Source organism: Podarcis tiliguerta (genome assembly GCF_965153285.1).
Source record: "Podarcis tiliguerta genome assembly, chromosome: 1".
NCBI classification, from domain to species: Eukaryota; Metazoa; Chordata; class Lepidosauria; order Squamata; family Lacertidae; genus Podarcis; species Podarcis tiliguerta.
In genome coordinates, this window is record NC_139534.1 from 125,411,605 (window position 1) to 125,423,699 (window position 12,095).

The window sequence follows — 12,095 nt, forward strand, 5'->3', positions numbered from 1 at the left end:
AAACAGGGCCGCTTTCATATGTCTTCTAAAAGTCAGATAGCTGTTTATTTCCTTGACATCTGATGGGAGGGCGTTCCACAGGGCGGGCGCCACCACCGAGAAGGCCCCCGTGTCTCTTCCAGCTCTATGATTCTGTGATTCTATGACTCAGGTCTGAGAGCCAATCCGAGCAGACCAGTTTTCCCCAAGCTGGTCCCATCAAGATGCTGTGAAGCCTGCGAACTGGGGTGCAAACATGCAGGAAGCATTTCAGCCCAGAGCTAGGCTCCATCTTGCTCTGAAAAACCTCCTAGCTCTTTGGCCTGACCAGTCTGCACCTTGCAAACAAACAAACAAAACAGGGGAGGAAGTGCATTTATTTTCTCAGTGAGAGATGAGAAGCAGGGCTCATTCCCTCAGCGTTGCCAAAAGACCAGCTCTATCAGGAACCTCCTTCCCATGAACTCTTTCCACGCCAGCTGTGGATTTTAAGAACTACAGTTTAATAACTGGTGCCTGGCTCTGCTTCCGCCACCTTCACTCCTTCCTCCTTCACCCACTTGCATGTGTCTTTTTGGTTTTAAGTTCGTGGGACTATCTTGTTTTAAGTGATTGTAGGCCAGCCACTCTGGGAGCCTTTCTGGTTGAAGAATGGGGTACGGGTGTTTCTAAATTCATTTAATTCATTAACCGGTCGACAGTCAAGCACATTGGAGGTTATCGGGAGACGGTCTGATGCCAGACTGAATTAAATGTTCTGCTTGCACAGTATGTTTAAAAGGGCTTTTAATAGTTATATAAGAAGAAAAAGGGATTTATCTAGAGCTACTGAAGTCTGGGTTTTTTTTGGGGGGGGGGGGGTTTGCTGGAAACCGCAGGAGGGTGGAGGGTTCTCAAACTCAGGTGCTGCTGGAGAGGGTTTTCCACAGGCATCTAGTTTACTAATGTAAGAACAAGATGCCGGACTAGTTGGGCCACTCACTTGGTCCAGCATCTCTTCTGAAGTTCTTATTTTCTTGTGCAAGGAAAAAGGAGCCGGGAATAGGTGTGGCTTGCAGTTGAGTGAGGAGTGTCCTTGCATAGCCTAGTTTTTGCCCTAGGCTTCCAGATACGTTTCGCTGTAGCGCTAAAACCCCCACGAGACAGAATGTTCTTTGAATCCAGATTCTTCCCTCGCATGACCCAGGGCAGGAGAACCCTGTCGTAGCATCCCTTTATTCATGATGTTGTAGGTTTTAACACCGAAACCAAAAGCCGTGGCATGGCGGTGCTTTTTCTTGCCTCGGTTTCCCTTGAGTACAAATGAGGACCCATCATTTCCCTTTTGGCAGTCGTCGAATTAAAGGGAGGGTGGGGATATAACAGATGCCTTCTCTGCAGTTTGCCACTCTGCACAACTTTGGAACAGTGGCTATTTTTAATGTAGCAGTTGGTGAATTAAATGAGGTGAAACCTATTCCGGTTTCTGCAAGAAGCTCCCATAAATATTTATTTTCAGGGCTGTGTGCATCCTATGTATCTTTAGAATAGCTGTGGATGTGTCAGGTCCAATATTTGCCAGCATCTCTGCATTAATGCAAATGTTTTCTTAAACCTGGGCCTCGGCCCAGTATACCTGAAGGAGCGTCTCCACTCCCATCGTTCAACCCGGACACTGAGGTCCAGCGCCAAGGGCCTTCTGGCAGTTCCCTCATTGCGAGAAGTGAGGTTACAGGCAGAGGGCCTTCTCCGTAGTGGCACCTGCCCTGTGGAACGCCCATCCATCAGATGTCAAAGAAATAAACAACTATCTGATGTTTAGAAGACATCTGAAGGCAGCCCTGTATAGGGAAGTTTTTTAATGACTGATGTTTTAATGTATTTTTAATCTCCTGTTGGGAGCCACCCAGAGTGGCTGGGGAAACCCAGCAAGATACAATACGATAGGATAATCTTCATTGTCATTGTCTCATACAGAAAAACAAAATTGAAAAAAATCTACATCAGACATTCAAAAACCAACAAACCTGCTATCCCAGCTATCCCAGCCTAGTTAGCCCCCTAAAAACTCTGATACCCCATAATTAAATACAATATACTCCCACAGAGACTACCTTACACTGGGCGGGTATAAATAATAATAATAATATTGATAATGATAATGTTGAAGTCACAACTGTCCCGCTCTGCTCTGCAGAGGTGTTGTAAAAGTGCCTCTGCTCCCCCTTCCAAAGGGGGTAAAATCAGGGTGCAAAGGGGAGACCCCCCCCCCTGAACCCAGGTTCTCACCTTCAACCCTTTATTTCTTCGTCTTCTTCTGACGGATACTGCCAGTCCAAACCCGATTCCAACAGCTCTGTGGGGCTCATGAAACCAGGCATGTTTTAACTGAACTTTCCCCGCTGCTTTTCCAGGTAAAGGTGATGTGTTTGGTGACATCTTCTGGAAGGAGACCACTCTGGCCCACGCCTGCGCCAATGTGCGGGCCCTGACCTACTGCGATTTGCACATTATCAAGCGGGAAGCCTTGCTGAAAGTCCTGGACTTTTATACAGCTTTTGCAAACTCTTTCTCCAGGAATCTCACACTCACCTGCAACCTGAGGAAACGGGTAAGATATCGGCGTTTTGATTTTGATGGTTAGGCATTCATTTACAGATCGCATGTGTCTCAAGGAAATTTGCAAACCTATGGTAAGACAGCTATGAATACTACTGAAAACACGAATGCCACACACAGTCAAGATAGGTTTAACAGCAATGCAAAATGAACACTTAAGGCACATATATTTTCACCTGGCAGGAGAAAATGTGTTGGGGGAGGATGTCTTCAATTGTTTCTGGAAAGCACAAATCATGGGTGTGTCTCCTAACTCAACGGAGAAGCTATTCCATAAAACAGAGGTAGCCCCAATGAATGTGGAGCAGATTTCTGATATTTCAAGAATTTTTAATAAAATGTATCCTGAGAGCATGTTGCAGAATGGTCCTCTGAGCTGTAATTTGGTGAATTAGGGTTAGACAGCCTGCAGTCCCATAATCATGTCACAGAGGATGATTTTGTATTAGACGCAGCATCCTAAGTATCATAGTTTCTACTACTACTACTTTTAAAGCAAGTTTCTAGTCCTTAGATTGACAAAGATAGAGCTGCAAGTGTGTGGCAATGTCTAAAACACCCCAGATACTACCCTGCCCAGGATAGAATATCTAGATCTTTAGTAGCTTCTATTGTATTTAGAGCTCATGATGATTAACAACTGCAGAATGAGTTATCCAAAATAAATAAGCAGTTGCCTCCTTGACAATAGTCAAGGAGCAAATGTGGACCAACTTGGAAGACAGTTGGGTTTTTGTTTTTTGCTTGTTTGTTTTTAAAGATTTTATTTGCTTTTTTATTCAACCATGTCATCAATGCATACTGTGTTACAGTCAAGTACAAGGTAATAGGGAGGGGGTGAGACTTTATTTTATTTTTTATAATTAATTTTTATTCGATTTCCAATATACATTCCATCCATATTTAACATTTGCCTTATACATATACATCTTTTGAACTTCCCTCAGCCTATCTGACAATTCTCCATATTATCACTACTACTCACATTTCTTAAATTTATATTGCACTTTACCAATCTTAATCTTATCCTATCATTCAAGCAACATTTCAATCAGTCTTTTTCACAAAGCTTCTTGAAAACCAACAAGCGTTAGTTGCTCCTCACATACATTTTTGATATATTCTGTAAATTTATTCCAGTCCTCGGGAAATCTCTGATCGCGTTGGTTCCTTATTTTCCCAGTCAATTTGTCCATCTCTGCATATTCCACCAACTTCATTCTCCAGGGAGGGGGTGGGACTTTAGAGACAGTTAAGATTCCAGGCAGAGTCCCAACACAACCAGGAAGCCTTGCATAGGTGCTTCTTTCCCAGGGAGATCCTGAGAATAATACGAGTGGGCGGGGTCAGTCCAGAACCTGAGAACACATTACTGCCCAGGTGTGAGCTCTCAACCACAGTCCTTGTAGAGCATTGCATGGTGGTAGCTCTGCAGAGAACTGATGGCTTCCTATAGGAAAGATGCACATGGCCGGAAGCTATGGGGGGAGGAAGATCAAAGGTCACAAATGAGTTTGAAACAGCCCTTCGGTTTTTGGGCTGTGTGCCTCTAGCTTATCTGGGGATCATGCAATCCAAATCTTTATACCTACGGGACCACCTCTCCTGGTATGCCACAAGAGGATGCCACAAGAGGATGGTCATCTCTATAATAGGACACTCAACCCCCTAAAACTGCAACAGCCTAGGACCCACGTACCTACAGGACCGCTTCTCCTGGTATGCCCCACGGAGGACATTAAGGTCTACAAATGAGAACATTTTGGAGGTCCCAGGTCACAAGGTGGATAGATGGTCTCAACTAGGGCCACGGCCTTTTCAGTACTGGCCCCGACTTGGTGGAACACTCTGTCACAAGCGACTAGGGCCCTGCGGGACTTGACATCTTTCTGCAGGGCCTGCAATACAGAGCGGTTCCACCTGACCTTTGGTTTGGAATCAGTCTGACCCTTATGTTTCCCTCCCCTTACGGTTTTGAGCTATGGGCTACTTTTAAAATGAGGCTGCATTTTAAATTGCATTTTAACCTTAAATTGGTTCCCCCCCCCCCCATTTACTGTAATTTTACTGGTGTTAGCTGCCCTGAGCCCGGCTCTGATCGGGGAGGGCGAGGTATAAATAATATTTATTTTTATTATTATTATTATTATTATTATTATTATTATTATTATTATTCAGGGTGAGTCATTTAAAATAGGCCCTGTGGATACAGAGACACATGTTCCACGGGGCCTCTTTTAAAAGACTCACCCTGTATAAGAAAATATGTATATACCCATGAATAGGCTCAGAGCTGCCTTAAGAACAGAGAGTGTGTCAAAAAAGGGTGCCTTTCTGTTTATTTTGTAGTCAAGCCGCAGATCTCCCTGTCAATTAGCCTCCGTGGAAATAATACAATATCTACACATGAATTAGCTATTAACAATACGCCTTTGGGACTGGGTTCGGAGATGCCTTCATTTTTATGTAGCTGGAGGGGGGGGAATGTTCTTTTTTTTTATGTGGGTGTTCCTAAAACCATATTAATGAAGGTCATATAAATGTTATCTGCATGAAGAAATCTCATAATTGTGATGAATAGATTTATGGAGCATTAACTCTGGCGCTCTTATGGCTGGAATGAATTTCTCTTTTCTCTGTAGCTCTACTTTTTTATCATGAGATGAAGAAGTTTGTAGCAGGCAAAACAAAACAAAAACCCCCTCCAAATATTAGAGTACGCTGTAATGCAATCCCCATATTAATACACAGATGTATCGGTGGTACCTATGAATTAACGTCTGCAGAGCACTAGGTGTAATTCCAAAAAGGTGGAAGATATTGGCAAAACCTATTGCTGTTTCACAACTTTCTGACTAGTTCCAGGACCTTAGCCAGACCTAGCAGAGTAAACACAGAATCCACAAAAGCAATTGGCAACTTGGCGGCAGACAGGATGGATGAAGCAGGAACCAGGAACTTGTAGTTAGGTGTTTATTATATACAGTGGACTATTTACAGGAACAGAACAGGACACGGATCTTTAACTTGCTCTCTCATACATGACTCACAACTCCTGAACTCAAACTCGTACACTGACACACATTCCAGTTAGGTAAAGGGACCCCTGACCATTAGGTCCAGTTGTGGACGACTCTGGGGTTGCGTGTTCATCTCGCTCTATAGGCCGAGGCGTTTGTCTGCAGACAGCTTCCGGGTCATGTGGCCAGCATGACTAAGCCACTTCTGGTGAACCAGAGCAGCACACGGAAACGCCGTTTACCTTCCCACCGGAGTAGTACCTATTTATCTACTTGCACTTTGACGTGCTTTCGAACTGCTAGGTTGGCAGGAACATTCCAGTTAGTGGGCCATTAATCATTATTCCCATGAGAGAGCTTGACCAATCAGGGAGCTGTCTCCATGCCTCTGTATCACCAGGCAGACTTACTCCTTTACATTGCCTTGGCTGTCGGCCAAACCCTTCTTGACTCTGTGTGTGTAGCTGCACATATACAGATTCCCAACAGAAGAACCACACCATCCATTAAGTATAGGGTCACTTCCTCTAGATTACTGGACTTCAGCTTGTGGGCTGGGACTATACCACCAGTAGTGTTGTAATGGTTAGAGTGTTGGACTGTGACTTGAGAGACCAAGGTTCGAATCCCCACTCAGCCAACCCTACCTGACAGGGTTGTCGTGAGGCTGAAATGGGGGCGTGGAGAATCATGAGCTCTTGGGAGGAAAAGGTGGGATATAAATGTTAAATTCAACAAATGGCCTGATCCAAAGTGGGTTGCATCAGGAGGACTACCGCCACAGGAAAAGATTCAGAAAGGAGTCCCCAAATGCATGCTTGGGTGAGAAGAGTGGATTCTGGGTCAGAAAAAGTCAGGTGACGACTTCTCCAGATGTCATTGGACTACAGCTCCCATCAGTCCCAACCGCCACGGCCAATGGCGAGGAGCGATGGAAGTTGAATAGGCCGCCTTCATTCTAATGTCTCAAGCAAAAGGTTGCATATTTGCATTTTACCTCACCCCTCCTCCTTGAAATACAGCCTTGCACCCTGAACGTGTGTGCCACATTTAATTCCAATATTTTGATCTTCAATATAGTGGTCAGACTGGAAACCAACAAACCAAGAAGTTTACAAGCAGGGCTCCGGAAGAACCAAAGGCCTCAGGCCAATAAGCAACCACTAATAGCTTTGCAATCAGCTTCATTGGATTGCCATGAGTTCCAATGTTATGAGGGAGGGGGGGGGGACTTTTCTCTATCTACTCTATCTACATGCATGAGTCTATGGAGCTTGATCATGCCTAGGTAAAGGTAAAGGTTGTTGTTGTTGTTTAGTCGTTTAGTCGTGTCCGGCTCTTCGTGACCCCATGGACCAGAGCACACCAGGCACTCCTGTCTTCCACTGCCTCCCTCAGTTTGGTCAAACTCATGTTGGTAGCTTCGAGAACACTATCCAACCATCTCGTCCTTAGTCGTCCCCTTCTCCTTGTGCCCTCCATCTTTCCCAACATCAGGGCTTTTCCAGTGAGTCTTCTCTTCTCATGAGGTGGCCAAAGTCTTGGAGCCTCAGCTTCAGGATCTGTCCTTCCAGTGAGCACTCAGGGCTGATTTCCTTCAGAATGGATAGGTTTGATCTTCTTGCAGTCCATGGGACTCTCAAGAGTCTCCTCCAGCACCAGAATTCAAAAGCATCAAGTCTTCAGCGATCAGCCTTCTTGATGGTCCAGCTCTCACTTCCATACATCACTACTGGGTAAAGGTACCCCTGACCATTAGGTCCAGTCACGGACGACTCTGGGGTTGCGTGTTCATCTCTCTCTATAGGCCGAGGGAGCCTACGCTTTAGCTAAAAAGTCCCAAATGCTGCAACCTTTCTTAATGGGGCAGTCTCTTGATCGCTTTGCCTGCCCTTTCCCAACTTTGCAGTATCCTTTTTGAGGTGAGGCAGCCAGAACAGCACACAGTACAGTGGTACCTCTGGTTGCGAACAGATGGATCCCTTCCACAGCCCCGTTCACAACCTGAAAGGAACGCAACCCGTGTCTGCGCAGACGCGGGTTGCAATTTGCTGCTTCTGCGCATGCGCGTGATGTCATTTTGGGTGTCTGCGCATGCGTGAGTGGCGAAACCCGGAAGTAACCCTTTCTGGTACTTCCGGGTCGCAGTGGGACATAACCTGAACCAAACATAAGAAGAGGTATGACTGTGTTCTAAATGTGGTTGCACCCTAGATTTGCATAACAGCATTAGGATATCAGCAGTTTTATTTTTTATTCCTGCATTGCAGGGGGTTGGACTAGATGACCCTTGGGTCCCTCCCAACTCTAAGATTCCATGATTTTCAGTTCCATCCCTAACGATCCCTTTCCTAACGATCCCTAGCATGGGAGCTGCTCAGACAATATGGAGATTAGTGTTGACCTATGATCTGCCTTCATATAACCATCTGCTTCCTGAGCTTAGACCTGGGCCCTTAGAGAGAAGGAAAATCAGGGGAGACGAGAGACATCATATGGCTTTTACAATTTTTTTTCTAATGGCTAAGGTTCCTTCATTCTTCCACAAGCTCATTTTTGCTGCGTATGTCGCTACGCAGCACCATTAGCTTGTTTTTGGAACTAGCACACCTCACCACCTGCATTCTGGTAGTCGTGTCTCTGCAACATCAAATTAGCTCCAGTGTGATTTCTCTTGTGATTCTTTTGCAGCTTGCTCCACAAGGCAAGAGCACATAATGACAAAATAAATTACACACTGCATTTTTTATTTTTTAGTTCAAATGATGGCAAAGAGACTCTGCCGAACAGCAGCAATAGAAACGCTGGCTGGTTTCTCAGCTCTGGTTTGAATGTGCCCATCTTGAGGGGAAAGATTCAGTGACATGTTCTAGACCTGCCTGACTTTGAACCTTTTCCAGGGACCCAATTTGCTACTGTCAATACTTTTTGTTCTCAAACAGTTATTTGCTCTTGCAGCTGTTAGAGATAAGGACTGGAAATGTGTGCAGTGCTGCTACTGTTGTTGTTGTTGTTGTTGTTGTTGTTATTACTAATATTATTATTATCGAATGTTTTTAATGTTTGATGTTCTATTGTGCTTTTAATTCTGTTGAGAGCCACCCAGAGTAGCTGGGGCAACCCAGCCAGACGGGCAGGATATAAATATTATTAGCCACCCATCTGACTGAGCCACTCTGGGCAGCTCTCAAAAGAATATTAAAAACGCAATAAAACATCAGCCGTTTAAAACTTCCCTATCAAAGGTAGCATTATTATCAATTTACGATGGACTGGAAGGTTCACAGGCTGTGAAGGACTTGCTCACATATTTATTGGCAGCTGCACAAGTTATTATATTTCGGAAGTGGAAGGGGCAAGCAGAATATAAAATAGTATAAAGAGGTGTGGGATATTGCTATTAATTATAAATTAACATGTGCCATTAAGGCAAGACAGGAAATATGAGGGAGAAATGATTTTGAGGAGATATGGAGGGTGTTTGTAGAATTTGTACAGTTGAAACAGAAAGGGGTTAAAGCATCGCAAGAGGTGTTGAAATTTCTGGAGGTTGGATAGTTACAATGGAATGGTATTGGGGGTGGGGTGCACATTTTTATTCTTATTCATTTATTACTATTACTTTGTCAAAATAAAAATAAAAAATTTAACAACAACAACTTCCCTATACAGGGCTGCCTTCAGATGTCTTCTGAAAGTCAGATAGTTGTTTATTTCCTTGACATCTGGTGGGAGGCTGTTCCACAGGGTGGGCACCACCACCAAGAAAGCCCTCTGCCTGGTTCCCTGTAACTTCACTTCTCACGATGAGGGAACCACCAGAAGGTCCTCGGAGCTGGACCTCAGTGTCCGAGCAGAACGATGGGGGTGGAGAGGCTCCTTCGGGTATACAAGGCCAATGCAGCTTAGGTGGGACATGTTCTGTCCCACCATGGCTTGAGGCTCGGGAGAAGCTAACTGCACCAGAAGCACTTACTGGCAGGGAAGAGTTACATCCAGGTTGGTTAGGACCCTGGACAGCACCCTGTGAAAGGTAAGGGGAAATGTTGCTTCAGCAGAGCAATGAGGCCTTGTTAAAGCTGGTTGGTCTAGTCCTTCTGTTGCCTCTGACCACCTGAAAAGCATCCTGTGTTCTTAAAGGACTGTTGCCTGATTCTGAAGCTGTAGGTGTTTATGGCGTGATAGTGAGGACTCCAGAAAAAATAGTGAGGACCCGGGAAACTGGTCTGCGGACAAACGTCGGCTCCTTCATCCAGTAAAGTGAGATGAGCACCGCATCCCCAGAGTCGTTCACGATGGGACTTAACTGTCAGGGGTCATTTACCTTTACCTTTTTATTTTATAGGAGGATTCAGTCACATAATGGCAAATTCAGGTTGTGCAGTTGTAGTTGATAGGGGGGTCTTGTGCAACAAACCGGGGGGGGGGGTGATAAGTAAAGCGACGGGAAAATGCACTGGGACTTGCTTTCACACAGTGTCACCTAACCTTGCAAACCGACCAGAATTAATGCCCTCCATTAATGTCCTTGCGAAGGGTTTCTGAGTCCTACAGTTGCCATGTAAAGTTGCCTTAGCCCATTATAGCACACATGTATGCCCTATAACATCGTGCCAACCTAGCAGTTTGAAAGCACATCAAAGTGCAAGTAGATAAATAGGTAACACTCTGGCGGGAAGGTAAACGTCGTTTCCGTGCGCTGCTCTGGTTCGCCAGAAGCGGCTTAGTCATACTGGCCACATGACCCGGAAGCTGTACACCGGCTCCCTCGGCCAGTAAAGCGAGATGAGCGCCGCAACCCCAGAGTCGGTCACGACTGGACCTAACGGTCACGGGTCCCTTTACCTTTACCTTTAAGTTACTGACCTTTGGAGGGGAGGGGAAGTTGTTGATCTTTTTTGGGGGGGGGAGCCAAAGTTGTTGACTTCTTTTAGGAGAGGGAAATTGCTCACCTAAAACAACAATACGGCCTCGGTCCTGTATACCTGAAGGAGTGTCTCCACCCCCACCGTTCAGCCCGGACACTGAGATCCAGCGCCGAGGGTCTTCTCATTGTGAGAAGTGAGGTTACAGGAAACCAGACAGAGGGCCTTCTCGGTAGTGGCGCCCACCCTGTGGAACACCCTCCCTTCAGATGTGAAGCAAATAAGCAGCTATGCTATCTTTAAAAGACATCTGAAGGCAGCCCTGTTCTTGGACGTTTTTAATATTTAATGCTGTATTGTTTTTAACACTTGATTGGGAGCCGCCCAGAGTGGCTGGGGAAACTCAACCAGATGGGCAGGATATAAATAATATATTATTATTATTATTATTATTATTATTATTATTATTATTATTACGATGCAGTGCTGACGACTACTTTCGTTTTCTATACCATTTAACGCTACAGACTAACACAGGGGCAGAGGAAGGAGATGGGGAATTTTCTTGCATTGCTTTTCACTTCCGCCAATACAGAGGGATCCCGTGATCGACACTGATTGTCCGGGGATATATCTGTTGATCGCGGTCGACCAGTTGGACATCCCTGTTGTACTACAATTCCCACCAACCCCAGGTAGCCTTGACAATGGCCAGGGCCCCTGAGTGTTGCAGTTCAGCCATTCTTGGAGGGGAGCATGTTGACTGCCCATGTTCCAGAGAATGTATTTTGCAGGCAACTGAGCTACTGCAGGCGCAGTTCTGCTCGATTATGGAGAAGCTATATTTGACAAGAATCAATGTTGTTTCATTTTTGCTCACCTCTCAGCAGCCCTTGAAGGATTTTTTTTTTAATGTTCTAAAATGTCATTGTTTTCAGCGCACAATGCTTGGGGGGATGTCTTTATTTGAGTCTCAGTTATTGCCAAGTCCCTTCTCTGCCATCCAGTTTGCTCCTGGTGATTAACCTTTGCAAAGCATGTGTGGGTCTTCGTTAACTACTGAAAAAAAGAGAAAGCATCCTGATTGTGATTGTTAATTATTTACATAGAGCCGCCCAGGGGCACAGCGCTGCCAATAAAAGAGATCCTTTGTAAGAGCAACAAAGTGAGATGCATCCACGAGCCGTATTTAAAGCTGCAGGCTTGAAGGGCTTAACTGGCAAATTATTTATTTACTTGCACTTTTCTTCCCCTGCTGTTTTAGCTGCTGTCCCCAAAGGCAGCTCACAATAACCAATAATGAGGCAGTCCCTGCTGTGGGGTTTGCATTCCAAAAGACATGACAAGAAAGGAAAAGGGGTTGGGAGGGAGAAGAAAAAAAGCAAACTTGGGCTGTAGTTCTTCGTTACAAAGTTCTGGTAATAATAATAATAATAATAATAATAATAATAATAATAATAATAATAATTTTATTATTTATACCCCGCCCATCTGGCTGGGCTTCCCCAGCCACTCTGGGCGGCTTCCAAAAAAATATTAAAATACTGTAATACATCAAACATTAAAAGCTTCCCTAAACAGGGCTGCCTTCAGATGTCTTCTAAAAGTCTGGTAGTTGTTGTTCTCTTTGACA

At 44.9% G+C, this 12,095-nt stretch overlaps 1 protein-coding gene across 1 annotated transcript in view; it reads left to right on the plus strand.

The window, feature by feature from the left end:
• The window catches only part of KCNH5 (potassium voltage-gated channel subfamily H member 5), a 182,363-nt gene that overhangs the window by 146,507 nt on the left and 23,761 nt on the right, over positions 1 to 12,095 (plus strand). Inside the window, exon 10 of the mRNA XM_083434865.1 lies at positions 2,373 to 2,569. Within this exon, the coding sequence (XP_083290991.1) occupies positions 2,373 to 2,569 (197 nt within the window). The remainder of the gene's footprint in view (positions 1 to 2,372; positions 2,570 to 12,095) is intronic.